This window comes from Lagenorhynchus albirostris, chromosome 16 (assembly GCF_949774975.1).
Source record: "Lagenorhynchus albirostris chromosome 16, mLagAlb1.1, whole genome shotgun sequence".
NCBI classification, from domain to species: domain Eukaryota; kingdom Metazoa; phylum Chordata; class Mammalia; order Artiodactyla; family Delphinidae; genus Lagenorhynchus; species Lagenorhynchus albirostris.
Genome location: NC_083110.1, coordinates 49,897,880 through 49,925,451, shown reverse-complemented (window position 1 = coordinate 49,925,451; position 27,572 = coordinate 49,897,880). Strand labels below are relative to the sequence as shown.

At 36.5% G+C, this 27,572-nt stretch overlaps 1 protein-coding gene across 3 annotated transcripts in view; it reads right to left on the bottom strand.

The window, feature by feature from the left end:
* TNKS2 (tankyrase 2) overlaps positions 1-27,572 on the bottom strand; it is a 67,203-nt gene that overhangs the window by 22,788 nt on the left and 16,843 nt on the right. For 2 of the 3 annotated variants that reach the window (XM_060125397.1, XM_060125399.1), the window contains 15 exons: positions 26,723-26,759; positions 26,465-26,540; positions 25,997-26,091; positions 23,932-23,998; positions 21,183-21,369; positions 19,985-20,106; positions 17,552-17,643; positions 17,386-17,464; positions 14,180-14,351; positions 11,838-11,917; positions 7,717-7,862; positions 6,522-6,687; positions 5,545-5,764; positions 2,474-2,583; positions 1,594-1,782 (listed from right to left, as the gene is read on the bottom strand). In XM_060125397.1, coding sequence (XP_059981380.1) covers positions 1,594-1,782; positions 2,474-2,583; positions 5,545-5,764; positions 6,522-6,687; positions 7,717-7,862; positions 11,838-11,917; positions 14,180-14,351; positions 17,386-17,464; positions 17,552-17,643; positions 19,985-20,106; positions 21,183-21,369; positions 23,932-23,998; positions 25,997-26,091; positions 26,465-26,540; positions 26,723-26,759 — 1,838 coding nt within the window. The remainder of the gene's footprint in view (positions 1-1,593; positions 1,783-2,473; positions 2,584-5,544; positions 5,765-6,521; positions 6,688-7,716; positions 7,863-11,837; positions 11,918-14,179; positions 14,352-17,385; positions 17,465-17,551; positions 17,644-19,984; positions 20,107-21,182; positions 21,370-23,931; positions 23,999-25,996; positions 26,092-26,464; positions 26,541-26,722; positions 26,760-27,572) is intronic. The other variant, XM_060125398.1, reaches the window with a different exon arrangement.

The following is a 27,572-nucleotide window of genomic DNA, read 5'->3' as shown; positions in this document are numbered from 1 at the left end:
CATGATTGAAAAGCACTGAATTTTAGAAATATAAAATTTAAAAAGATTTAAAATCTTTTAAAGGCATTCTGAAGATGTAATTCAATCTACATAGAACTTTAGCAAACAGAATGAGGTGTGTTTTTTTTTTTTTTAAATATCCAGTAATATATTTGTTCCTCAAAACTGAACATTTGGAAGGGTAGGAAAAAAGATAATCATTTTAATCAAATCTGCTAGAATGGAAAAAAAAATCCCAACTTTACTGGTATATTAATTTGTTTAATAAGTAACAAATAACTATTCTTTAACAATGCTCAATTAAGACACTAAGTAATTAACATTCAGCAAGAAGTAAACAGTACTTGTTTTCATGGCTTTTCATTTATACTGCCTTTTCAATCCTCACCCTTTTCTTCCCCTGAATCTGCGGACTCCCATGACACTCATAGTTGGTATCTAACACTTAAAAGTAACATTAGCACAATTTTTGGGGTGCTTTTTATGTACTTGATACCACGCCGAGGACTTTAAATATATCACCTCATTTAATTCTCATATTAACCAGATATATTTTACCTGCATTTGGAGATTAGGTAACTGAGGCTTTGAGGTTAGGCAACTTGCAACACTGTACAACTGTAAATGGTAGAGCTGGAATTCTAAGGCAGGTCTGTTTGACTCTAAAACCCATGCATGTTTAGTGCACCCTGTTTCAACGTCACTTAATTATATTTCGTGGACTAACATGTGCAGACTGAATTAGAAAAGGTCACTTCTAAGGTAGTTTGGAACTGGAAGGATATTTCTCTTAAGAAATAATGTTGCAAATATGGTTGGGTTGTCAGCCTGCTGAGAAAATTCAATTCAACCCCCAATGCAGCTGAACTAAATCAGCTTCTCAATGTAACTTGCAACAGTGGAATCTCAGTAGAAAGCAGTGCGCAGAAGAGACTCTCCTTCCTCTCCACCTCAAGAAGAATTTCTTCCCCGTTTCCCTCCACTGCTCTGGGTCAATGTCTTCAGTGGCAGAGGCAAGAGAAGCACTTGCATCACAGTGGCCAAAGCAGAGGTTGGAGGCCACAATGGAGACACCTACAGGAGTTTCCTTGGGAGAGGAAAGAAAAAAAGACTTCCCATGGAGAACTGGAGGAACAAACTTGTTTCATGAACAGTTTTGGTGGGGTAAGCAATAAAATCTTTGCGATGAGGCAGTGCTGGGAGGGAAGAAAATCTATATAAAGGCAGGCTTTGCGGCTGCACCCTGAAGGCGATGTTCCCAGCTGGGGAAGTTCATAAAGACCCATGGGCCTGTAGCATCTTGTGCCCTATGCACTGTAACAGCATCCACTGAGGGCCTTGCCTGCTTGTTTCCTAACTAATGTAAGCAGCTATACCTTATACTTCTTTTTCCCATTTCTAAAAGTACTCAGCTTACAGTAACTGATAATTCTATTATTTACTCATTATGTTTTAATACCAAAGAGGTCTAAAATTTAAATTGGGCTAAAAGCCAGATTTTGCCACATTCACCATAAAGACATTTTATATATACCAAGTGAATTTTAAAAAGTCAGGAAAGCACTGAGATTTTTCAAAGAGCCCATCACTTACTGAAACTAAATCTAAAGGTGTTTGTCCTTCCTGATTTTTAAGAGTTGGATCAGCTCCATGGGCCAACAATAAAGCACAAAGCTGTGTTCGTCCCTTTTGGGCTGCTTCGTGCAAAGGTGTGAAAGCCCATTTGTCCGTAGCATTGACACACGCATTATACTTTATTAGTAAAGCTGCTACATCTACATGCTGTAAAAGAAAATACTCCTGTTACAGTCGGAAATATTATTTTATTGTACTTTAGTTCTTAAAAAGAAACCAGCTATATACCTATTTTTCCAGTTTCAAACTTACTCTAGAATGAAAAACTGTGTTTTCCCCCCATCATCATAATTTATGGGTAGCTGATTAAAAATTACAGTAGTAGACATTTACCTAACTTGAGAAAATATCTAGAAAATCATTAAGAATTCTACACAGGAACTAAATTAATAGGACTTTAACAGTTTCTAATTTATTTAAGTGTTATAACTGCTAAACATCAATTTATAAACCAGCAGCTTTCCTTAATTAATCCACTGAAGATGGTCAATACTGATTGTTAACATTCAAGGCTATTATAAGTCAGGAACAACGCATCTCATCTCTACAGATTCGTATGAATCCCAATGAAGTTTCTGGGCACCAAGAAATAAACAAAATCACCACCATCTCACTGAAAATAAGATGCATGTGCTAAGGAAGGCAATACAACAGAAGACAAAACGTGCTGCACGTCACATGGCAAGCTACAGCAGATTCGGAATTGAAACCTGGAAGTTATTTAACCTCTTTAGTTCTCATATTTACTTCTCTGTAAAATGAATTCCTTTTGAATTGTAATACTGATTTTCACTTTAAAAATTTCAGACATTTTTAAAGGTAACATGAAAGAACTTACCCCATAAGATGCTGCATTGTGTAAAGGAATAAGTCCTCCTTTGTCTTGAGCATTCACATCAGCTCCATGTTGTAGCAGATACTCTGCAACTTCTAAGTTATTATAACCAGCTAATTTAGAAAAAAAGTAAAATTACTTGTTAATATAAAAAACAGCTACATATATGTATATATACAAAGGATAGGATTTTTAAAATAAGAGATTTTTATAGAAATCTGAAATTCTCCAATGGAGTCTATTAAAGATTTATCTTATGAGAAAAAAACTGCCCACCGGCCTCAAGTTGGAAGCTTTCAGTAATGATACCCATTTGTTTTGGAGACTCTAAAGTTCTATTGACTGTTATACTTAAATCTTTCCTTTTAAAACCTTCTTACCAAAGTCCCTGCCTTCATAGTTGTTGTATACACAACTTCCTGAACTCAGGTACATGGTCTCAAGGCTGCAAGCAAAAGACATCCAATCATATAAAAGCCAAGTTAGGAACACAAGTGGCTAGCAGAGCAGAAGACAACACACCAGTGTGGGTCTCAGGGCCCCATTTCCCCATAAGGCCACAAGGACATGCTTTTTGCTAGAGAGAACGTAAGGGTGCATATTTCTACAAGCAGCAGAATCCATTGCTGCTAAAGCCATGAAGTAATAAAACTTAGTATTTTATAAATGTACCGTAACCTCCCAGCTGTCATTTTGGGAACTGTCAGCTATCTTAGTAAATGCATGCTCACGGTAAAGTATGTATATTTTATTTGACACATAATCAATAGTTTGAAAGCAAATCTGGAACTTAATTTTGTCAGCATAAAATCAGGTATCACTTGAAACTTTAAAATAGTTCAAAGTATTTAACTCATTCATTTTTACTGTAGTTTTCAGCCTTTTGCTGAAAGAGCTAAAGCAAAACAAACAAACAAAATTTAGTAAGATCAAGTGAAGAAAAACGAAACTACAAAACTACCATAAGCTAAATACTACACCAAATCCAAAAGTCCTTCCAGATCTCAAGGTATAATACCGCCTAAGTAAGAAACATTTTGTGTATACAATGTATTTGCCACTTACAAAGAACACAGACTTAAATAGTAATATTAAATGTTCTAGGTAAGCTACCATAAAGACACAAAGCTGATATACGCAATTATGCACAGCACAGCACAATTCAAATCAGAGGTCAGGCCACATTTTGTCTTCCATGGACTAGAAACTCCTGATTGCCAGTGGAAGAAGAAAAGCTTTACCTCGCTTTGTTAGCATTTGTGGCTTATCACTTTTAGTGCACTTTTAATGCTCTAAAAGACACATAGATGGAGTAATTCTTTTCCTTTGCCAGTGGGGTTCCAACTTACATGGGGTCATAATTTAAAGGTAAAAACCACATACACTAAAATTATCTCTTAAGGGACTTCCCTGGCAGTACAGTGGTTGCAAGGGGCCCGGGTTCAACACACCTGGTTGGGGAACTAAGATCCTACATGCTGCACAAGGCGTGGCCAAAAAACACAACAAAAAACCCCCCCAAAACAACAAAAACCTAGGAACATAGTTGCTCACACTGTGAGACTGAAAGGAACTGAGAGAAGAGTAAACTTACACCTCCTACATTACACAAAGTGGCAGAAACACCTACATTCTTTTTCTCTTTTCAAACCACGTGTATTTAGATAAAACTTGTATGAGTCAAATGTGCCTGTGATGCAACTCCACTAAAGTATTAGTTGTAGCTCAGTGATTTTAATGGCCCATTCCCTAGCATCTTTTTTTTTTAAAGGAATATGCATTTGTAACTACTGTTTTTATTTATTTTTTATTTTTATATTTATTTTTGCGGTACACGGGCCTCTCACTCTTGTGGCCTCTCCCGTTGTGGAGCACAGGCTCCGGATGCGCAGGCTCAGCGGCCATGGCTCACAGGCCCAGCTGCTCCGCGGCATGTGGGATATTCCCTGACCAGGGCACGAACCCGTGTCCCCTGCATCGGCAGGCGGACTCTCAACCACTGCGCCACCAGGGAAGCCCTATTGTTTTTATTTAAAAATTTTTTTTTGGCCAAGTGGCATGCAGGGTCTTACTTTCCTGACCAGGGATTGAACCCGTGCCTCCTGCAGTGGAAGCATGGAGTCTTAACCACTGGACCACCAGGGAAGTGCCCCTAGCATCTTCAATGCAGCTCAAAAAGCTGTGCTGAAATCACAATGCTGCATTACATGCAGTGAAGACAAAGATACACAGCGCCAATTTTATGAGTGAAAACTTCGAACAAATGTTTTGTACTCAACTGTATTCCCCAAATATCCTGTGTTGAAGCCCTAACCACTAGTACTGTAGAATGTGACTGTATTTGGAGATAAGGCCTTTTAAGAGATAATTAAGTTAAAACAAGGCTGTTAGGGCCAACCCTAATTTAATGCGACTGTTGTCCTTTTAAGAGGAGGAGATTAGGACATAGAGACACCAGTGATGCACATACACAGAGAAAAGGCCATGTGAAGCCCCAGAGAGAAGGTGGCCATCTGCAAGCCAAGGAGCAAGGCCTCAGAAGAAACCAATCCTGCCAACATTTCCAGAACTGAAAAAAAACATTTCTGTTGTTTAAGCCACCTAGTCTGTGGTAATTTGTTAAGGCAGGCCTTACAAACTAATATGACAAGTAACAAGAAGTTTATGTAACTTCTGGAAGTCTTTAAAGATTTTTTCCTGCTTATGCTTAACAGCTATCATCAGACGAATGGAAAGATTTAGCGTTCCATGAGGACGGCCAGCTCAGCAGGCCTACTTTTAAAGTTTCTGTAGCCAAAACACACTCACCAAAGATGATTCAAACAATATGATGACCTGGAATAAAGGTTCCAAAGCACATGGTGACTGGCAGAGCCTCTTTCGATTGTTCTTAATGAATGTAACATGCTAGCGCTAAAGTGAACATGGCCCTGTACAAATACACTAGAGTATAATTCCTGTATTAGAAGATACTTGATTTGAATCTTTCAAATTTACTTACAGGAAATATTTTACTCAGGTAAAACCAATCTTAGATGTCACCAGCCTCAATCTGTGACACTTCATTCACTTACCTGCTAAATGTAAAGGGGTCGAATGTCGGCCTTGGGTATCACGGCAATTCACATTATCTGGTGAAGACAACTTCTTTACTCTGGCTAAACAACCCTTCTTGGCAGCATCCAACAAAGCTGCATCTCCCCTAAGTAGATCTTGAATATCTGTATCTCCATCTTTAACAAGATCCAAGGGAGTATTTCCATCTCTATTTTTCTTTGTAGGGTCTGCACCATGCTGGGCATGTGAAAAACAGAAAAGGAGGAATTACCTTAAGTTTGCCCTTGGTCAATGAGAAAATAATCAATGTAACGATACCAAAGAAAACTTTTTTTTTTAAACATCTTTATTGGAGTATAATTGCTTTACAATGGTGTGTTAGTTTCTGCTTTATAACAAAGTAAATCAGCTGTACATATATCCCCATATCTCCTCCCTCTTGCATCTCCCTCCCACCCTCCCTATCCCACTCCTCTAGGTGGTCACAAAGCACTGAGCTAAAGAAAACTATTTTATGCAGAGACTATACCTTAAAGGTTAACATGACTGTTAATAATGCTTAATTTAATAAATAAAAAATTACAATAAAAAATACAGAGGCACTTAAATATTACTGGACTTTAACAATGCAATAATATAGTCAAAATTTTAAACTACATTCAAAACAAGGTAGTATTTCACTAAAAATGACCTTTCACATATGCTATTTTTAGTTTTCACAAACAATTTCAATGTTTGTATAAATTTAACTATATTCTTGTTTTTACTGTAAAATATCTACACTGGTACCAGTATAGATAAACAAGTACTATCAATTTCATTAGTACTAGATAAACCTGGCTTATACTGTTCATGACATTTATTCTGAAATCTAGGCACAGAATTAGATTTTTGCTTCATACCCCCTAACTAGTTTAAGTTTATATTAGAATTATTAGAAATATCATAAACATATTCTACATAATATACCCTGTCCATAAGTACTTAAATATACCTGGAGCAGAAGTTTGCAAATTTCATATTTTCCTTTTGCTGCAGCTTCATGTAAAGGTGTAAATTTCCATAAGTCTGCTACATTAACTACTGCTCCATGCTTAACAAGAAGTTCTGCAACTTCATAATGTCCATAAGAACATGCATTGTGCAAAGGTACAAGGCCTCTGAAAAGTTAAATAAGCAACACAACACAAAGATATATTTAATTTAAATAATTACATACAGCTGATAAATTTCTTGACCTGCGTAAGAAATTTTACTGATTTAAATTTATAGAACCTAAATTTATTGAAAGCAGAAATGGAATTACTTTGGGGCGGGGGGGTGGGCAGAGAGGACATTTTAAAAATATTTAAAATTGCAGAGAACACAACAAACATCTATTTTGCAACATCTAGAATTAAGAATATTCTATTCTATTCTATAGCCATGCAGCGCAGCTTATGGGATTTTAGTTCCCTGACCAGGGGTCAAACCTGGGGCCACGGCAGTGAGAGCACTGAGTCCTAACCACTCAACTGCCAGGGAATTCCCAAGAATTATATATATATACTTTTTTTTCCTTGTCTTTTTTTTTTTTGTCTTTTTTATTTTACATCTTTATTGGAGTATAATTGCTTTACAATGGTGTGTTAGTTTCTGCTTTATAACGAAGTGAATCAGTTATACATATATATATATCCCCATATCTCTTCCCTCTTGCATCTCCTTCCCTCCCACCCTCCCTATCCCACCCTTCTAGGTGGTCACAAAGCACGGAGCTGATCTCCCTGTGCTATGCGGCTGCTTCCCACTAGCTATCAGTTTTACATTTGGTAGTGTATATATGTCCATGCCACTCTCTCACTTTGTCCCAAGAATTACATATTTTTAAAGGAAAATAATTTTAAGATAAACTGGAAGAATTCAAGTATCCTCAATGCAAACTGAAAAATTTACCACATTGAAAATCAGCATCACACTATTTTTGTAGTCTCCTTGGCCATTATAAACGGCATTATGCAACTAAGTCTTTATATAAATGCTACTCATCATAAAATCTCAACTGAAATTAAGAAGCTTTATTTAAGCCAGTTAGGAAGCAGACTTCTCTGAAAATAAAAGAACTACCATCTATCATAAAAATGTTTTCAGATTTTCCTAAAAAGGTCAGATAAAGGAACAGAGAGGCCATGGCAATTGTTGGTACTTGCCCTTTATCTTTAGCGTGCACATCAGCTCCGTGTTGCAGCAGATATTCCACCACAGACACCCGATTATAGCCAGCTGCAAAATGGAGTGGCGTAGACTGACGCCCTTCAATGTCTCTGCAGTTGACACTCTGAACAGTACACAATTTCTATAGGACACAACACAGTATACACATGATGTTACATATTCCGACTTCTTTTCATTCATTTAGTAGAAATTTCAAATGTCTGATTTATTTTCTTGTCTCATCTTATCAGTATTCTCATACACATGATGCTACATATTCTGACTTGTTTTCATTCATTTAGTAGAAATTTCAAATGTCTGATTTATTTTCTTGTTTCATCATATCAGTATTTTCAGAAACTCTTTGCTATTTATTCTTATTTCATCTTGTCATTTATTGAGAATCCCTCTGGTCCTCTTATCTAAAATCATCTACCTTTGCTAAAGCTAGTAGGTAAATTTTATTATTACCATTACTGCTATATACATAAAGGTAATGCAAGTACCTGAAAGCAATCATAGCTTTCATTTTGTGAAAAATGTATGTAGAGATACACTGGATCATAGAAGCATGATGGCATCACCTGGGAACTTGTTAAAAACTCAGATTCTCAGACTCCCACCTACTGAATCAGAATCTGCACTCTGACACGATCTCTAGGTGATCTGTAAGCACATTAACGTTTGAGAAGTACTGTTCTAGAACAGTAGTTCTTAAATTTTCATGTGCAGTGGGTGCAACCTCCAGATTTCCTAATCCAGTATGTCTGAGATGGGGCCTGAGAAGTTGCATTTCTAACAAGCTCGCAGGTGATGCTGATGCTGGCAGTTGAGGAATTACACTTAGAGAATTATACTGTACTATATGGAATGAATTAACTAATAGAATGATATTGGTTAGGTACCATCCTTGGGAGAATTAAAAAAAAGTCACTCAAAGAATTTTTTTGTGTTTTGTTGGTTCAGATGAGGACGTCTAGCTGAGAAAGGCTGTCAGAGTAACACTTAAAATACTCAACAGTATTTTGCATGAAAAGTATGAACATTTGGGGAAGGAAAGCAACATAGATAATAAATCATGGTGTTCAAAAAAAGTCAAGAGTATTTTAGTAAAGAATATTAGTAAAAACCCTTCCCTCCCCCCCTTTTTAAAACTACCCTACCCTAAAAGCAGGGATAACTTTAAGCCTAATAAACCAAAGGAGCCAGCTATCAGTGGATTTATCTCAACAGGTTTAGTAACAGGTCTGACAAAGCTCTTCAGTGCTTCCCAAACAAGATGTCCCAAGAAACACTGAGAAACAGTGTTTCATGGGTCTGAAGCCAGGCTCTAGGAATGAGTATTTTTAACACGTGTCAAGTGCTGCTAGGTTTGGTAGTTACCACTGGCCACTCTAACTTCCTAGCTCTCAAGTTTAATTTTGTCCACTCAGACAAGTTTTCTAATAGTAAGCTGTCCAAAAAGTATGTAGCCTGATAGCTCACCAGTAAACACAACCAAGCACATAATTAAGTGTTCATTGGGTAAATGTCCCAGTGATTCATACCAAGCCACCTGTCTAGAGATATACAAGGAACAGAAAGGTTGTTGGAAATAAATTTCCTCTAAGTGACTTTATTATTTTTTAATTAATTAATTAATTAAATTTATTTATTTGGCTGTGTTGGGTTTTTATTGCTGCGCATGGGCCTTCTCTAGTTGTGGTGAGCAGGGGCTACTCTTCATTGCGGTGCACGGACTTCTTATTGCGGTGGATTCTCTTGCTGCAGAGCATGGGGTCTCGGCACGTGGGCTTCAGTAGTTGTGGTACGCAGGCTTCACTGCTCCGCGGCATGTGGGATCTTCCTGGACCAGGGCTCGAACTTGTGTCCCCTGCATTGGCAGGTGGATTCTTAACCACTGCGCCAGCAAGGAAGTCCCTCCTCTAAGTGACTTTAAAAGCAGAGATAAGGGAAGACAGCCTAATGACTATCACAGGGATAGAGAAAGGTCTTCCTCAATTCAATGGCATTCTGTTATTCTCTAAGTCCAATTCCTGCCCCCAATCTCATCCTCTCTTCATTTATTTCTTCCTCTAGGCTTCTTCTATCTCTATGAGAACAAAGCCTGGTCTTTAATATTAGATGGACTGAATGTAGTTTTATGCTCTTTAACATATGTAAGTAGATGAGCATTACAATTTTTTATCACCACCTCCACCCCACACACAAAAAAATCAGCTAGTTGACTCTAACTCCACCTGCCCAACTTATCACTCCTCCAGGAAAAAACTCAGCTCACTACCCTTAACTCAAGTGATTTGTTTTTCCACAAGTCATTAGTCAGTAAGAGAAACAAAATCCCCCATTCAATATCATGTTAACCTTCTAATTAAGGGCATGAGAACGTAACTATGAAACAAGTCAAACAATAAAATTGCATAATAGCATTTTTCTTTCAAAAAATGAAATTATTAAAAAAAAACCCTTAAATTATTTGGAGATGACTGTACTACCTACACACATAAAGCAATAGGAAAAGATCACATGGACTTTTAAATCAACTTCCAGAAATCTCTTTATTTAAAAGGACAGTGAATAAATGTCCTCAGAGCTCAAGTTCTGATGAGGCCAACGTTCACATTTTGTTCTCAGGAAATGTAAAACTGACTTTGTGGGGTGGGTCTGTTCAGGATTAGCAACACCATATAGAAATATAGTGAAATTGGTTGAAATAGAGACTTCTGCCATGAATCAAATCAATAATTTTAGCTTTTTATAAAATTTCTTATTACCTATCAATGCCCCCTCAAATAGGACCTAGCACTGTTTTGAAAGTCTGTGGGGGAGGTGTTGGTGGGGAGGGAGGGCACAACCGGGCTTCTCCCCCCGCCCAGCTTTGGAAATTAAAATTAACATTATTGCATTACTAAAGAATTATCTGGGCTTCCCTGGTGGTGCAGTGATTAAGAATTTGCCTGCCAATGCAGGGGACACGGGTTCGATCCCTGGTCTGGGAAGATCCCACATGCCGCGGAGCAACTAAGCCCGTGTGCCACAACTACCGAGCCTGCGCTCTAGAGCCCGCGAGCCACAACTACTGAGCCTGCGTGCCACAACTACTGAAGCCCGAGCGCCTAGAGCCCGTGCTCTGCAACAAGAGAAGCCAACACGCAATGAGAAGCCCGTGCACCGCAACAAAGAGTAGCCCCCGCTCGCTGCAACTAGAGAAAGTCTGCGCACAGCAATGAAGACCCAATGCAGCCAAAAATAAAAAATAAAATAAAAGATTGTTAAAAAAAAGAAAAAGGAATTATTTAATCATGAAACATGCCGAGTTAATTTTAATTTATATTAGTTGACCTGAAAAGCAGTCTTGCTCTTTCAAAATTTTAATGTTCTGAGTTAGTTAGCTGGATATACAGTTTCTGTAGGTAACAGAAATATCTGGTATAGGCATTGAGACGTTACATGTGATTCTACAGTAAAAGCAAAATTTGAGAAAAGGTTATTCTAGGGAAGACTGTTATAGGAGATGGGGGCCATAGACGGGCTCAAGTTGGCTCTTCTGAGAAAGAAAAAAAATATTTCAGTCCAGATAAATTGAAGATTATTAGGAGACAGTGTCTCTGAAAGGTGGTGATACTATATTATTACTATATTTAAACACTGGGTCCTCACAGAGGTAGAGAGGGCAAAGAAATGAAGAAACCAGAAAAAACATATAGACAGAGGGATACATTTAGTTTTCTTCCTTTCCTGTTTTATGTGTCATATGTAAATAATAATGGACAATAATTTCATATACCTTATTCTTTGAAAGGGACAAATGAATAGGTTCTTTAAACAAAATGCATTCCCATAAACACAGTCACAAATTTAAATTTGTGACTATTTAATTTAAAATAGTCAAATTTAAATTTGTGACTATGATGTATTTATTGAGATGCATGTGAAACTAAAAAGTTTCTTTCATTACCCAATGATCCTCATTTGCAGAGCAGAACTAGATTAGCATTATTTACCTTTTAAAACAATGCACATATAAATAACTAGATTTTTCATTCTTACAGTATATTCATTAAACACTGTCAAAATAAAAACACAAAGTTAACAAAACTATAAGATTATATCTTACTTTTACAGTTTCTACATCTCCAGCCTTTGCAGCCTCCAGCAATTGTCTGTCTGCCTCTGAATTACCTAATGGGATACCCTCTAAAAAGAAAGAGAAGTAAAGAGTGATTAACTCCCATTTGGAAGGTGGGACCAAGTTTTAAGGAAGGCATCTTATCTGAGAGTAAAGTTCTTTTTATAGTTTGGTGATAATTATGTAGGGAATCTCCATGGTAGTAGGCGAAAAGCAGTAAAAACTTTTGAAACATTACATATGTCAAATGTATGTAGATGTGAATAATAATTATAAAATGAGATTTAAGCAATATAAAGGAACATAATGTAATGAAAGATGGCTTGCTCTATAACCAAGTCAGTTGACTGGGGGTAAAGTATTAAATTAGGAGAGCAGGGCTTCCCTGGTGGCGCAGTGGTCGAGAGTCCGCCTGCCGATGCAGGGGACACGGGTTCGTGCCCCGGTCCGGGAAGATCTCACATGCCACAGAGTGGCTGGGCCTGTGAGCCATGGCTGCTGAGCCTGCGCGTCCGGAGCCTGTGCTCCACAACGGGAGAGACCACAACAGTGAGAGGCCCGCGTACCGCAAAAAAAAAAAAAAAAAAAAAAAATTAGAGGAGAGCAACAGCTAGATATCTAACCATGGTTCTGCCATCGACTAGCTACCTGAATTGGAGCAAGTCACTTGAACTTTCTGGGCCTCTGATTTTTCCAGTTCTAAAAAGAGAGAAGTTGGACTAGAAACATCTGAAGTTATGTTCAGGTCTGAAACTCTATGATTTATAGCTCATTTAAAATCTCATAGGAAAGGAAGAAAACATGTACCTTGTTCTCAGAGCAAATAAACTTCAGATGGATTAAAGATGCTAAGTATAAAAAAATTAAACCTTAAAAATACTAAAAGAAAATATAGGTGAATATTTTTTGTCTTGGAGCAGAAAAGCATCTTAAAGCAGTATATCAAAGGCAGAAACAAAACTAATTTGGAAAAATATCTGTCAGGCAATAACAGCATTAAACAAAATCATAGGCAAAGAACAAAATGGAAAAAGTACTGCAACATAAATCTAAGAAATGCAAATTAAAATAATGAAATACTGGGCTTTTTTTTTTTCATCCATTAGTGGGCAAAGAGCAAATGGGGAGTTACACTGTCAATATTTCTATAATTTGCATTTTAAAAAGAGTCTATTACTTCTGTAATTTACATACACGCACATAGACACACATTCACCCAAGGAAATGATTAAGAATCATAATACCTGGGGCTGACAAGGAAAACAGGTCCTGTCACATACTACTGGTAGGAATGTAAAATGGTATATAACAGTTTTTCTAGAAATGATTTAACAATTATGTTAACCTTGACTTGGAAATTCCACTTTGATAATTGACTCTAAGAAACTGGTTGGAAAGGTAAGTAATAGCACTTAGTATAAAACTAGGAAGACTGTAAATGTCCATCACTAGGTAACTAAATAGGACTAATGTTATTACCCCCAAAACTGACACTGAAACAAATGCATGGTATACGGGGAAGTAAAGGTAATTTTGAGAGCAGTCTTGTAGTTAGTTCACAATTTTAGAAGTTCACAGGAGATCTTATTGATCTGCCTTCATCTATTCAAGCAGTGTTTTTCTCAAAATGTAGTTTCCAGCAAGGATCATCAAAGGTGACTACAAAAGGTACAAAAGGCTTGATCTGTTACATTTCTTCTCATTTGAGCTTTGAGATGTCAAAGACACTCCATTAAATTCTAGTAAAATACAGAGATATAGGCAAAGACACTAAAATTTATGGGACCAGATTTCTAGGCTGAAATGTTTAACCTATGCCAAATGTGTAGATATCTGATCTAAATTGATTTGATTTTAAAATGTAATAAGTATCAGTCCATTCAACAGTTACATGTAAGTCAAATAGTTGGTTACCTTGTACAAATTCTATATGCTTTATATGAAGGATCTAAAAAAGAGTGAAGAGGCAGGGCCAGTCTTTAGAATACTATTTATCACTATGGTTGCTCTTCTAAGAGACTTCATCTACCCTTTTCAGTTTTCCTTTCTTTAAAAAGAAATAGCAACTGTCGTGTCTCAATTTTAAAAACTTTCTAGATAAAAACTTAAGAGACAGCTATATACTCACAGAAGCTGGGCAGCAAATGCTACTGGAACAAACTCATAAAAGAATTGCAACATTTGGGCATTGAGTACAATGAGTTGATTAAGAAAAAATAACAGCCAACAATTCTGAAAATTTTTCTTTTCACTACCAACTCCTACATGATATGTGAAAAAAACTTCAAGGTTAATTTAAACAATAATAATTTCATGGAAGTATTCAATACCTTGAAGAAGTTGCTGCACGTTTTCATTTCCCATCTGTAAGGCAGTAAAGCCCTGAAGGGATATAATGTTAGGATCACACCCATAGCTGAGGAGCAGGCGACAGGTTTGTAGATGACCACAATGCGCAGCTCTGTGCAGAGAAGTCTGACCGAGATTATCCAGAGCATTAACCTTAACAATTAGAAAAAGGTGAAATTAGCCTGCGGTACAAAATTTAAAATGATCTACTCATGTATCCAGCACTTGTTACTAATTAAAAAATCTCAATTAATCTCTTATGAAGCCCATTATCCAGTGCCAAAGAAAGTATTTTTGCTCAAATCTAGAGTATAAATTCACCAATTCATGAAGGTCCAATTTTTGATTAAAAATATTGAATAACAGTTGTTTAGCATTGAAGTACTCAATAGATTCACCACATTTAGAGTGAGACACTGCCTAAGAAAGTCTAATGCATGTACTTTTATGGATCTCTGAGGTGCAGAAACGTCGAGAGACTAACCCCAAGATAACAGTCGGTAACAAAGCCAGAGACTAAATTAGCATTAAAATACTTATTTCTATTGTCTTAATCTTCTATTTTATTTATCATGTAAAATATAATCTGTATGGATAAGGACACTATGGTATATTCACACAATGGAATACTTCTCAGCAATAAAAAGAACAAGCTATTGATACATGGTTCAATCTCCAAAACATTATCCTAAGTGGAAAAAGTCTTACATAAAAGAGTATATATTGTACGATCCCATGAAGGCCCAGAACAGGCAAATCTAATCTATGTTAGAAAAAATCAAAATGATTGTTGCCTCTAGGCATGGAGACTGCCTTGGATGGGACACTGCCTCTGCCATGAGATAATGTTCTCTATCTTCAAGACTTTTGGTTACACAGGTGTATGCATTAGGCAAAATTCAGTAAATGTACATTTAAGATTTGTACATTTCATTGCATGTAAATTTCACATCCAAACAGAGACTATAAACAAATATTGACCTCTAGCTGATGCCTATTAAAAGAATTTAGGGAGAAGTGTGTAGTAACTTGTGAATTACTCTGAAGTGTGTCAAAAAATAAGACATTGATGGATAGAGAGAGAAATTGATGGATATGTAAGAAAATAATACGGTGAAATGCTAGCGGTAGAATTTAGGTGGTAAGTATATGGTTATACTCTGTAAAATTCTTTCAGCTTGGTTGTATTTTTGAAATTTTTCATAATTAAAAAAAAAAATCACCTGTAAGACCCCTCCTATCTCATCCCCACCCCCCCGCCCAGGAAAATAATTCTTTGAAACCTAACTGAGAAATCAAATTCCTCAGTAATCAATCATGTGACCACTAGTGTTTTGAGACACTGTCCAATTCATATTCATGGAATCGGAGAAGACCTGCAACAGGATTACATAGTAAGACTTTCGCAATGAATCTAAAAGTATCCTATAAAGAGCTAGTCTCCATGCTTACAGAATCAGAAAAATCAACTTAAAATGCCCAGAGCAATTAATCTGTTTATTCATGTACCAAAACTCACTGCAATGTGAACTATATATCCACTTGAAAACTTTATTTGGGTGCCACTCTGTGTTAGGGTTTGGGTGACGAACTCGTCCTGGTTTGCCTGGGACTTTTCCAGTTTTAGCACTAAAAGTCCTGTGTTAAATCCCTTAGTCTTGGGACAAACCTGGATGGTTGGTCACCCTAGACAAGATTGTTTCACTGAGCTTCACAACTCAAATTTAATATGCAACCAGATATTCCTCAAGTAACGCACCACATGTAAAAAAAAGTGCAATCAACGAAAAGTTATAGGACAGACAGACAAATGAGATATGCCAAGCAGTCAAGCAGAAATAAACTTTATTTTTTCAATACTTTACAATAGGAAAGATTGAGATTATACATTATCAAGAATTCCCCCAAATAAAAGAGAAATTAGGACACTGAGAGTCAACATAAAAAGAAACTGTAGAATTCTAAGTGGTTCCTTGAGTGGAAACCCAAGGAAGGACAGATTAGAAAATCATTCTGCAAAGTTCATTTAGAGAAGAGCCTCAGGGGTCCCCAAGGGGTAAAGGGATCTCTATTTCTTTCTTCTCCCTTCATCACAGCAGCTCAATTCTATTATATAATGAATTTCTACCACAGATTTTGTTTGAAGAAAGCAACAATCGATGGCTATAAACTGAAAACTGTTGAATTAGGCGACTGTTATCTCTTCCAATCTGAGATGCTATGTGTATTGCTTACTGAGTAATTTTTTTTAAGTTCCTGGGTAAGAAATAATGACTTTTAGCCTTGATGAAAACCTGATTATTCCATGAATAAAATGCTTTGTTTTCTTTAAATCCACTTGACTTTTTTTTGAGGTATAGTTGACATATATTATATAAGCTTCAGGTGTCCAACATAGTGAAATCACTTTTTTTTGAGGTATAGTTGACATATATTATATAAGCTTCAGGTGTCCAACATAGTGAAATCACCTTTTAAATCACTTTTTACTTTTAAACTTAAGTATACCGTTTCTACAAATAGGAAACCAATATTCTCCTAATAAAAATTATAACTCTTATAAAAATGTTCATTTGGGATATTCCCTAAAACCATCTTACATGCCACATTTTAGAATACATTTCTCTACTGAATGCTCTGGAATGAAGGACTTTTGTGATTGATTTTAAAAAAATGCTTTGTGTACAAATGCCAACTACAGAACTTCGCAATATGAGGAGCTATGTTTTTATTCAAGTTACTTAATTTATTTCCTTCTGTTCCATGATCTCTGGCTTAGTTATGAAATAACAGAGGGTAAGAGAGACTGTGGTTGGGGTAAATAACAGGAGTTATCATGGTAACCAAGCAACAGAAGATAACAGAAGAGAATCCCAGAAAAGATGATAGGTCATAATAAATATGCCTGGCTGGGGATATTCTTAAGAGTGTATTGTTAGAAAAAGAAGGATAACTTGACCAGTGGGGTGTGGTTAAAAGGAAGGGAGAAGGAAGGATATATAGGAATAATGTTTCTTGAGTAAATCCACAGACTTTCTAGCAGAAAGATATAGAAAAAGTATCTGTAGAACTAATCTGAGGGAAAAATACCTATGAAAGAGTAAATAGCTTGGGAAGTCAGGCATTTCACCTGCTAAATAGAAAACAACTCACTGGATTACCAAAGATTACCAAAAATGAAGTATACCTTTGCTTCATGTTTCACCACTACTTCGACAACATCGTTATGAGCTTTCTCAGATGCAACGTGTAGAGGAGTCAAGAATCTTAAAGAGAAAAAGTCAGCCGGACAATGAATGTATTTTCCAAAAATAAAAGTGTCAATAATTTTTAATTATTAAAAGCAAACTTACTCTTTAGTCTTTTCATTGATGTTTGCTCCTTTTCTTAGCAACAGTTCACATATTTGCTTTCTTTTGGGATATGGAGATGCGGCAGCACAATGCTAGATAATTTAAATTGCAGCATTAATCAAGGACTATACATAACTGATTTTTAAGAACTTTCGTGTTTCCAGTCAAGAACAATTAAGAAGTTATTTCATGTCTTTGTTTCATTTTTGACTTAACTTTTCTCTTCAAAGACTTTCCTTTGGATAGAATGTGCAATGATTACCAAATTCTGACAGGGCCTGAAACCCCTATTTAGCAAGTGATACGTTATTAAATATTTTGATTAAGCTTCACAGTTGTCCTATATCTCTGAAAAAGCTACTACTGCTGTAATGAAAAACTTAAATTGTGACCAACAGTCCTTTCAAAACTGTTCCCAAAGAGCATGGTGTTTATGTTATTTTTTTAAAGGTTAATAAAACACCCCAAAGGTTGGGATTTCTTTACATGAAGAAATAACACAGCACTTGTCAGCTCTGGATTCTGCTTAGAAAAACATTGATGGAATAGCCAACAAACTGGGTGGTATTTATATCTTCCTCAATGAGTTGCTCCAGCAGGATAAGGACTTTGAATTACTTGTTTGGTAAAATCAGTGGTAGAAAATTATATACTCTGAGTTGGAGGCTGCAGGATCTATGTCTATGATGTATCAAGGAGAAAAGGAGATAGGAGATAGGGATTTGCCAGTTATAAACCCAATAAGTATCTCATGGTCATGTCCCAGATCTTCATCTCTCCACCATCCAGGATTATACCCATACACAACAGGTGTTCAATAAATGTCAGAATGAGTGAACGACTAAATTAATGCATGAAAGTTAAGTTAAAACTGAAACCTGAGATTTCATGGAATAAAAGTTCTGGATAACTGTCAAGCTAACTTGCGCACACATCTAAACATAGTACATATGAAATGTGTCTGATTTTAACCTATTGCTAATTATAAAGCTTATCTGATCTTCATGACTTTGCTTCAGATTCATTCTTTGATGTTGTTGCTGTCACCAAAATCATTCCTTTGCCCTCAATAAAATCATTTCTAATTGGTGAACACAGCTCTTTTGGTATGTTTTGAATAATCATCCCAGGACATCTATCAGGATGGCACAAAGAATGGAAAATAGTTTATAACCAAGAATTCTTGAGTTCATCCATTTCAAACTGCACCCTTACTCTTCTGCCCCATCCTGTTACAGACAGGGCCTGTAATCTCTGGAAACCTGGAAGACAATGCCTCTGCAACACAACTATCTACCAACAGTTAATTCCCTGTATTTTAAGGTTAATAAAAAAAATGAGTCGTTTAATGGTAGAATACTCAGAGGAAAATAACATGTAGAATTAACTTTTCAGACTGGAAGATTTTCCAAGTCAGTTTTTCCAAGTTTCCCTGTACCATCTTGATACTGTTATGATTTAAATTTTGCAGTGGTATTTCTTATTAGTCTGCAACTTTGCTATTTTTTTTTAACACGGATTTTTTTTTTAAAGTAGCAAAAAGTTCTACAATGTTTTATAGATAGGTTTCTACATAAAACTTCAGAGTTTATATCATGGCATAAGGAAGAAAATTAACCATAAAAGATATTAGGTAAGTAAGGCTATTACAAGTTAAATCTTCCCCTAAAGACATTAATTTACTTAGTGTCATCTTCCCTCACCGAAAGCACATTCTGCAACTTATACAACTTTGTTCCTTTAAATTTCTACTTCTAAGGTAGCCTTTGATCACAACATTCCCTTTCCTATCTTCCACCACTTACCTCTACTAGCTTCCATTCTTTTCTTACTGCTTTTCCATAGACTGCCCAATTCTCATCTACTTTGTTACAGTACCACAGAGCTGACATTACCTCCATCAGGGAAGCTGCCTCTACTCACACAGATACTTTACTCACACAGTATAAAGGGGATATATACAGACTTTAGATCTAATTCTGAAAAAATAACAATACCAAAAGGAAAATCAAGTGGCTTTTATCTTGATGGCAAGATTATTTTCTTTTTCAGTGGGTTCCAAATTTTCAATCATAAACATTTATGCTCTTTATAATTAAAAAAAGCAAATGATATATACGATTTATGATAATAGAAAAGTCACATATAATACATGCCAGTATGTGAATAAAATTTTTGTCTGGAAGGATGTGCAAATGAACAACAGTACTGCATTCTGAGCAGATGTGGTTGTCTATTTCTCTGTATTGTTTGAAATTTTTTCTTTATATACCTACAGGCATTAATTCTTAAAAAGCACATATTTTTAAAACAATACTATTATTAAAAGTAGGACATTATGTTAGTCATCCGCCATCACCAAAAGAAGACATTATGATTAACTTAGCATGTTTTTGGTTATTTCATTTTAAAAACTTAAATCTGAAACATTACCAATGCTGTTTCATGTGTTTGAGGATGCTTAAAATTCACCATTTCCAGAGAGAGATGTTTTTTGATTCGTGTAACATCAGCTTCCCGTGCAGCTTGAAGCAACGAGTGACCTTTAAATTCATCTAGATAAAGAAAAAGCATTTAAATCTGCATGAGAATTATCAAATTTATGGGGCTTGCCAGACGTGGTATTTTTCTTGAACTTATTTTCAAAATTATCTACCAAGTAGCCAGAATGAAGCTCTAAAGATAGTCTCCAAATATAACCCTTGGAAAGGGAGACAGTGGTATGCCAGCTCCCCTCAGTTATGACCCAATTCATTCCCATGTGTATACAACATGGCCTATTCAAGGTCTATTTTGGTCTGATATAAGGATTATTGCTATATATTCCCAGACCAGAGAGTTCTGAGAATTTTCCAAAGCACAGAACTTTTCTCAGTGAAGAAATAAAAGAAAAGGTGATCATAGCCCCCATATTAACATTACAGCAGCAGCAGATGGTTCTGCTCACACATCAGAGAATTGGGGACTAGACTAGTGGGATATTTCTAAGAGCCACCTACTGATCAACAAATGAAAGAGGGCATTTTCTCAAGATTCCTCGCTATTATTCATCAGACTTGTGAAACCACCCATTATATTTTACTATTCCAGAATAATACAAGCTTAACACAAGTTTCCTATTTATGTATAGTAATACTATATCTGAAATACGTGGCTATTTCTCACCACTACATCTATTTCAGTTATAGACAGAAAAGCACAGAATTGCCCAGATACCAAAGAATATTAGATGGTAAGATCTGGGGACTATGTTTACAAGACAGCAATCCTACAAATAACACTTTACAACTTCACAGCAGCTAGTAAGAAAGTCACATCAAAGATAGGAATAAAACTCAAATTCTTTCTTTCCAAAAGCATACCATCCATAAGAGTAACACACACAAAAAGCATTTAACTTGACTTGAAAAAAGCAAATACAAATATACTTTCTTTTCATAGCATCTTAAGAGCAAAATGAGTAGAAAACATTCAAATGATTAAATATGTTAGTGTGGACAATAATAGATACTCATGGCTAAGGAAAATACCTTATTATTCAAAAATTTCCAAAAAACAAACAGGAAAGAAAAACTGTTAGTTTACTGATATAACAGCTTAGCTGAATGAACATTCATCATTTTATACTTACATGCTAATCTTTCTTTTAACTGTGGTGTTGGAGCCAAGTCTATAGCACTTTTATTGTGACAATTCAGCAGTGTTGGATCTGCGCCGTAACTTAGGAGAAGAGAACACACTTCAACTCTGTTCTTGGAAGCTGCCTCATGAAGAGGAGTGAACTGCCACAAGTCCATTGCATTTACGCAGGCACCATGCTGGGGGTGGGGTAGGGTGGGTAAAGCATATACTTAGCGCTCAATTTTTAAGAGAATTTAGAATTATCAGTGGTGTGTAATTTAACAGCATGCAAGCTTAAAAAGGTTATGTTCCCAAAGGTCACTTTTCAAACCAATTACTTCAGAAAGAGTAATTTTTTTCCCCGCAGAAAAATAGTCAGTGGTTGCCAGGCCTACCCACAAGTGCCTATTGAATTTTATTGTTAAAAATAGTTAAAAATGAAGCTTTACATTTAACCTGCATCTTTTCCAAGAACTATTTTTTCCTTTCCTGAGATACAATGTACATATGGTAAAATGCACAGTTCTTAAGTATACAGTTTGATGAGTTTTGACAAATGTATATACCTGTGAGACCATCACCCAATTCAAGATAGAGGATGCTTTCATCACCCCAGAATGTTCCCTCATGCTCCTTTTATAGACAATTCCTGCCCCCATTCTGACTGTTAGCACTATATATTAGAATTACCTGTTCCTGAATTTCATAAAAGTAGAATAGCACAGCATGTACTTTTGTGTCTAGCTTCTTTCACACAATGTTTCTGAGATTCATTCATTTTGTTGTATCAAGTTTGTTTTTATTGGGGACTTCCCTGGTGGTGCAGCAGTTAAGAATCCGCCTGCTGGGGCTTCCCTGGTGGTGCAGTGGTTAAGAATCCGCCTGCCAATGCAGGGGACACGGGTTCGAGCCCTGGTCCGGGAAGATCCCACATGCTGCGGAGCAACTGAGCCTGTGTGCCACAACTACTGAGCCTGTGCTCTAGAGCCCATGAGCCACAACTACTGAGCCCATGTGCCACAACTACTGAAGCCCGCGCACCTAGAGCCCATGCTCCGTAACAAGACAAGCCTCCGCAATGAGCAGCCCGCACACCACAATGAAGAGTAGCCCCCGCTGGCCACAACTGGAGAAAGCCCCGCGCAGTAACAAAGACCCAACACAGCCAAAAATAAATAAAAGTAAAAAAAAAAAAAAAAAAAAGTTTGTTTTTATTGCTGAGTAGCATTCCACTGTATAGATATACCACAATTCACTTATCCATCATCCTGTTGATGGGCATTTGGACTGTTTCTAGTTTTTGACTATTATGAATAAGTTGTTATGAACATTCACAACAACTATGAATGTTGGATACATGCTGTGATTTCTCTTGGATAAATGCCTAGGGGTGGAATTGTTGGGTCCTGTGGAAGATGTATGTTTACTTTTAGTAGAACTGCCGAACAGTTTTCTAAAGTGGTTGTATTATTTTTGTATTGCCATCAGCAACGTTTTGAGTTCTAGGGCTCCACATCCTTGCTAATATTTGGTATTGTTAGTCTTTTTAATTTTAGACGTTTCCAAGTATTGGATATGGATAAACCACAGAGGTCATTCTAGCTCAACCTCTCATCAAACACAAAATCCCTTCCATAGCATTTCTGCAGAAGGCAAACCAGCTACTTACTCTTTTAATACTTTCAATGATGGGAAACTAATTCTCAACGAACACAGTGTTTTATAACTATTAGATAACTCCTGACTCTCCTGAGCTTGACTGCTCTGGCAACTGCACCCTCATCTCACTTAGCGTCCTCTCTATATATGACCTCCTCCCACTCTTATTTAGTGAACACTAGGTCTTAGGAAAACACCATTCAGTTGCCTGTAAGTCCCAATGCAATCTATCTCATATTTCACTCTCAGCCACAATTAACATTCCAAATATTCTGTTAAATTCAAGATTCAGTTTTACGATAAGCAAAAGCATTACTGTTAAATGTGTAATATTATAGTCACCTTATACATTTTAAAAGGCTTATGGGCTACTCAGAGTATCTAATCATTATAGTAAAGTTATTTCTGTGGGAAAATATATTCGGTGGTAGCACATGCCCAAAAGGAAGCAGAGAGGCATTGGAAACAAATGCTCTCTTTCCCTTCTCATGACAGCTGCTGACAGAATGAGGAAGAGTTTCAAGGGCAGAATGGAAGCGGAGTGAGAGAAGTGTAAAGAATGTCAAATACCTATGTAGAGACTGGGGGACAAAAAGAAATGGGTGTGGGTAACATCCTTGAATCCACTCTCAAGGAGAATATATAGCTTCTATTCTCATCCAACAGGGAGCAAAACAAGAAGTTTCTTGCCAGTCCCTGGAACCTGCTTGTTAAACAAGAGCTGCCCAGCATAACGGAAGAAGTGAAGCTTACCAAGTAAGCCTGTTCCAACCCAAAGTACAACTGGGCAGGTCTTGAAAATCTAACTGGTGGTTTTAATAACATATGGTCCACTAAAAATTACTTCTGATATTTTCAAGAGTTTTGAAACTTCAAAACTTTATTCTGATATTCACAAAATGGGACAGGTACTTTATATAAAAACTCTTACTGTATCTCAAAAATCTCAAAGCAGTCAGATGCTGATCTGTCGATCATCCACATTTTTGTAATGATTATAAATACTCTTTCTATATCTACCAAGCACTAAAAACACAAAGAAGACATATATACTATGTATTTCAAGTAATATTTTATAAGAAAAGTATACAAGAACTAACCTTGACCAGAAGTTCAGTTACTTCATAATGACCATAGGAACAGGCATTGTGCAGGGGCACCAGGTCACTACAATACGAGAAGGGGGAAAACCCTGTGTTATTAAAGATTCCCTAGGCTTTAATTTAATTTTAATTAAATTTACACAAATTTAACTAGCAAATAGCTTATGTGACCTTCTAACGAAAGTGTATAAAACTTGATAATATGTATTTGAACCCTAAGTCCTAACAATTCTAATGCCCAAGTCTCTTTCAAATCGACCCCCCCACCCCTGCCCCCACTGTTACTGCCATCCCCTTAGTTTGGGCCTTGTTTATTTCTCCCTGTACTACTGAAATGGGCCCCACTTCAATTTATACTCCAAGCTATAGCCAGTTTTCCTAAAAGGTAAATCTGATATGGTTAGTCCTCATTTTCACGTCCTTCACTGCTACTTCCTTGCTTTCAAATGGTGGCTCCAACTGTTTAGCCTGGCATACAATGATCTGACTCTCTAGCCTTACTTACGCTTCCATAACAGTATGCTAAACCATTTAAAGTTCCCGGAACTCCATAGTATCCCCTGGGTGTAATGGGATAGATTTCCCTTCCTTCTGATTTCTACACATCTTTTACAAACTCAGAGCTCAAACACTGGCTCTTCTTTGAAACTTTTTTTTTTAAAGATTCTGTAAGGTAAACTGCTATATTCCATAATATAAAACCCAACTCCTTCATGACGGCAATGGAGGAAGAACTTTCTATACAGGAAGGTACAGCAGAACCTTAAAATCCTGAATTATATCTATAAGTTGCTCCTCCTTGGGAATCACTCACTAATCACCACAGACATCATCATGATGGCCGCTGCTGAGGGATGGCCACTGCTGAGTGATGGCTACCCATGGCTTAGTCTTTAGTTCTATCAGTCCTCTCTGTAGAGGCTCATGGCTTTCCTCACCATTTTGATTATGATTTCTTACTTACCTGAGCACCAATTTCATTCCCAACTATCTACTAGCTACCTCCACCCAAGTTTCCATCATCATCTCATAAAACCAAGCCTTCTAAAAGTGAACGCAAGGTTTCTCCCCTCCAGGATAATTAATTTTCTCTACTGGATTTCAGTATGTGTATCATTGGGTCTCACTCATTCAGCTTCAGAATATGAAATGGAATAATCTCTACTATTCTCCCTCATCACATCCAGGTATTCGACAAACCTTAACCATTCTTACACTGTAATATCTCTTGCATCTGTGCCTTCTTTTTATTTCCATTTCCTCTGCCACTACTATTGCAGATCTTACTACGCCTGAACCCCTACAATGCTCACTCTCCTAACTGCTCTTTTTGCCTCTAGTCTCCTTCTTCAATCTACCCTACACATTGCTGCCAGATTGTGTTTCCTAAAACTCCTCTTTGCATAAAACTCCTCTTTTAGAAGAAGCATTCCCCTTGCTTAAGATCCTTCAACAGCTATTGTGGCTCACAGAATCAAGCTTGAATTCCTTAGGCTAGAATACCAAGTTCTTTAAAAGCTGGTTCTTACCTACTTCTCCAACCCTAACCTTTACTTCTCCCCTATATTAATCATAGGCTTCAGCCACGTTGGTCTAGTCATTGTTTCTTAAGATATGCTGCAGTATCTGTTTTAGCACCTTCTCTCACATCAGTTCTCTTGCACGGAGTGATGTTTCCTAAACTCTCTGCTTTCTTGAATTAAGTCCAGGTCAAGTATCATCTCCTCCTGAAGGATTTCTCAACCACTACAGCCAGCACTAAGCATTCCCTCCTAGGAACTCCTATAAGTGCTATCCCTTTCTATTTATCACCTCACACTTAGTAGAGAACTTACACTGTTAGGTATCCTTTCATGCCTCCTAGAGTACAGTGTAAGACCTATGGGTGGTGGCCTTAAGGTTTTATAATTCCCTGTGCTCTCAGAGCAATCTGCATATTATAAAAGCTCAATAAATGTTTTATGCTGTTTAGTAAAAAATATGATTTTTACAAGATTACAGAGATTATCACAAGTACAGTAACATTTAAGAAATCCTCATTTTTGTTTAAATGCTTATTTACCCTTTATCTTTAGCATGGACATCAGCTCCATGTTGCAACAACAGCTGTACAATCTTTACTCTGTTGTAACCCGCTGCCAAATGCAATGGAGTTGACTGAAATGTTAAACAGACAAATTAATAAAATTCAATAGCTAAGAAATATGCATGAAAAGGTAAAAATCCAAATATAAAACCAGAAATCCAGAAAAACCTTTATAACTTCAGTCTAAATAATAGTAATAATCTGGTTTTACAAAATCCAACATATATACTGAAGGCATAGTATAATAGTTTACAAGTTCACTATTGCAAATAGGAAGCTACCTAAATGTTCATTATTAAAAAAGTTTTACTAAGGTTAAGAATTAATCCAAATTATTGCTTAAAAGAAAATATCAGCATTTTTGTCAAATGTTTTAAGTTAAGAGATAGACACAATTTCATGTTACCAGGAAATGCACACAAACTTAGTTGCAAAAGGAAGTACCTTTCTGCCATCACTTGCATGGCAGTTGACATTTAATGGTGTAAGCAGAGCCATCATTTTTTCCTCATTGCCACTCCTAGCATACAAAAAAATGTATTAGCAATTTTTATTCTTTATCAGATCCTATCTGGAGACATGTATGTGACCATTAAAAAAAATGCATTCTCTTTTAGAGAGTTTGTTTATTGTAAAAAAAAATAAAATTAAAAATTAAATGGTGAAATATTTATGATACATATTTATAACACTAGTACACACCTGGCACTCTCCAAGAGTTCATCTTTCTTATATTCACCTGTGAATTAGGGGAAAAAAAAAGCGCAGAAATTAAAACAAAATTAATTACAGAAGTAATGTCAGTTTTATGCATAAATATGCTCAGTGAACTATATTTAAAGTAGAAAAAATTGGAAATAAATGTCCAATGAATGGAAAATAGTTAATCAACAGAATACTGTGCAGTTTAAAAATATATATATGAAGACAGACAGAATACCTGTTATGAAAGTGAAAAAAAGATTCAATGTTATATAATGAAACATTACCGCAACTATATGAAAACAATATGCACAGAAAGAGGAAAGCCGAGAAGGAAATAAATCAAAATTTTAACAAAGTTTGTCTTAGGGGGTAGGTTATGGGTAACCTTTTCCATTTCTTTTTTACTCCTCAAATTTCATAAAACCAATGTTATTTGTTTAACAGACAAAATGCATTCACGACTTCATTCAAAATCAGAACAAAACAAAATCCAATATAAAAATATAACAATATCACAGAAAGTACAAAAGATACTCTATAGCATCACCAATGGAACATAATCATTAACATTTTTATGAATCCAGAAGATTTTTCTACACTAAAATTGTTTTATTACAATGCTGCTTTAAATATATACAAATAGGGCTTCCCTGGTAGCGCAGTGCTTAAGAATCTGCCTGCCAATGCAGGGGACACGGGTTGGAGCCCTGGTCCGGGAAGATCCCACATGCCACGGAGCAACTAAGCCTGTGCGTCACAACTACTGAGCTTGCTCTCTAGAGCCTGTGAGCCACAACTACTGAAGCCTGCACGCTTAGAGCCCATGCTCCGCTACAAGAGAAGCCAC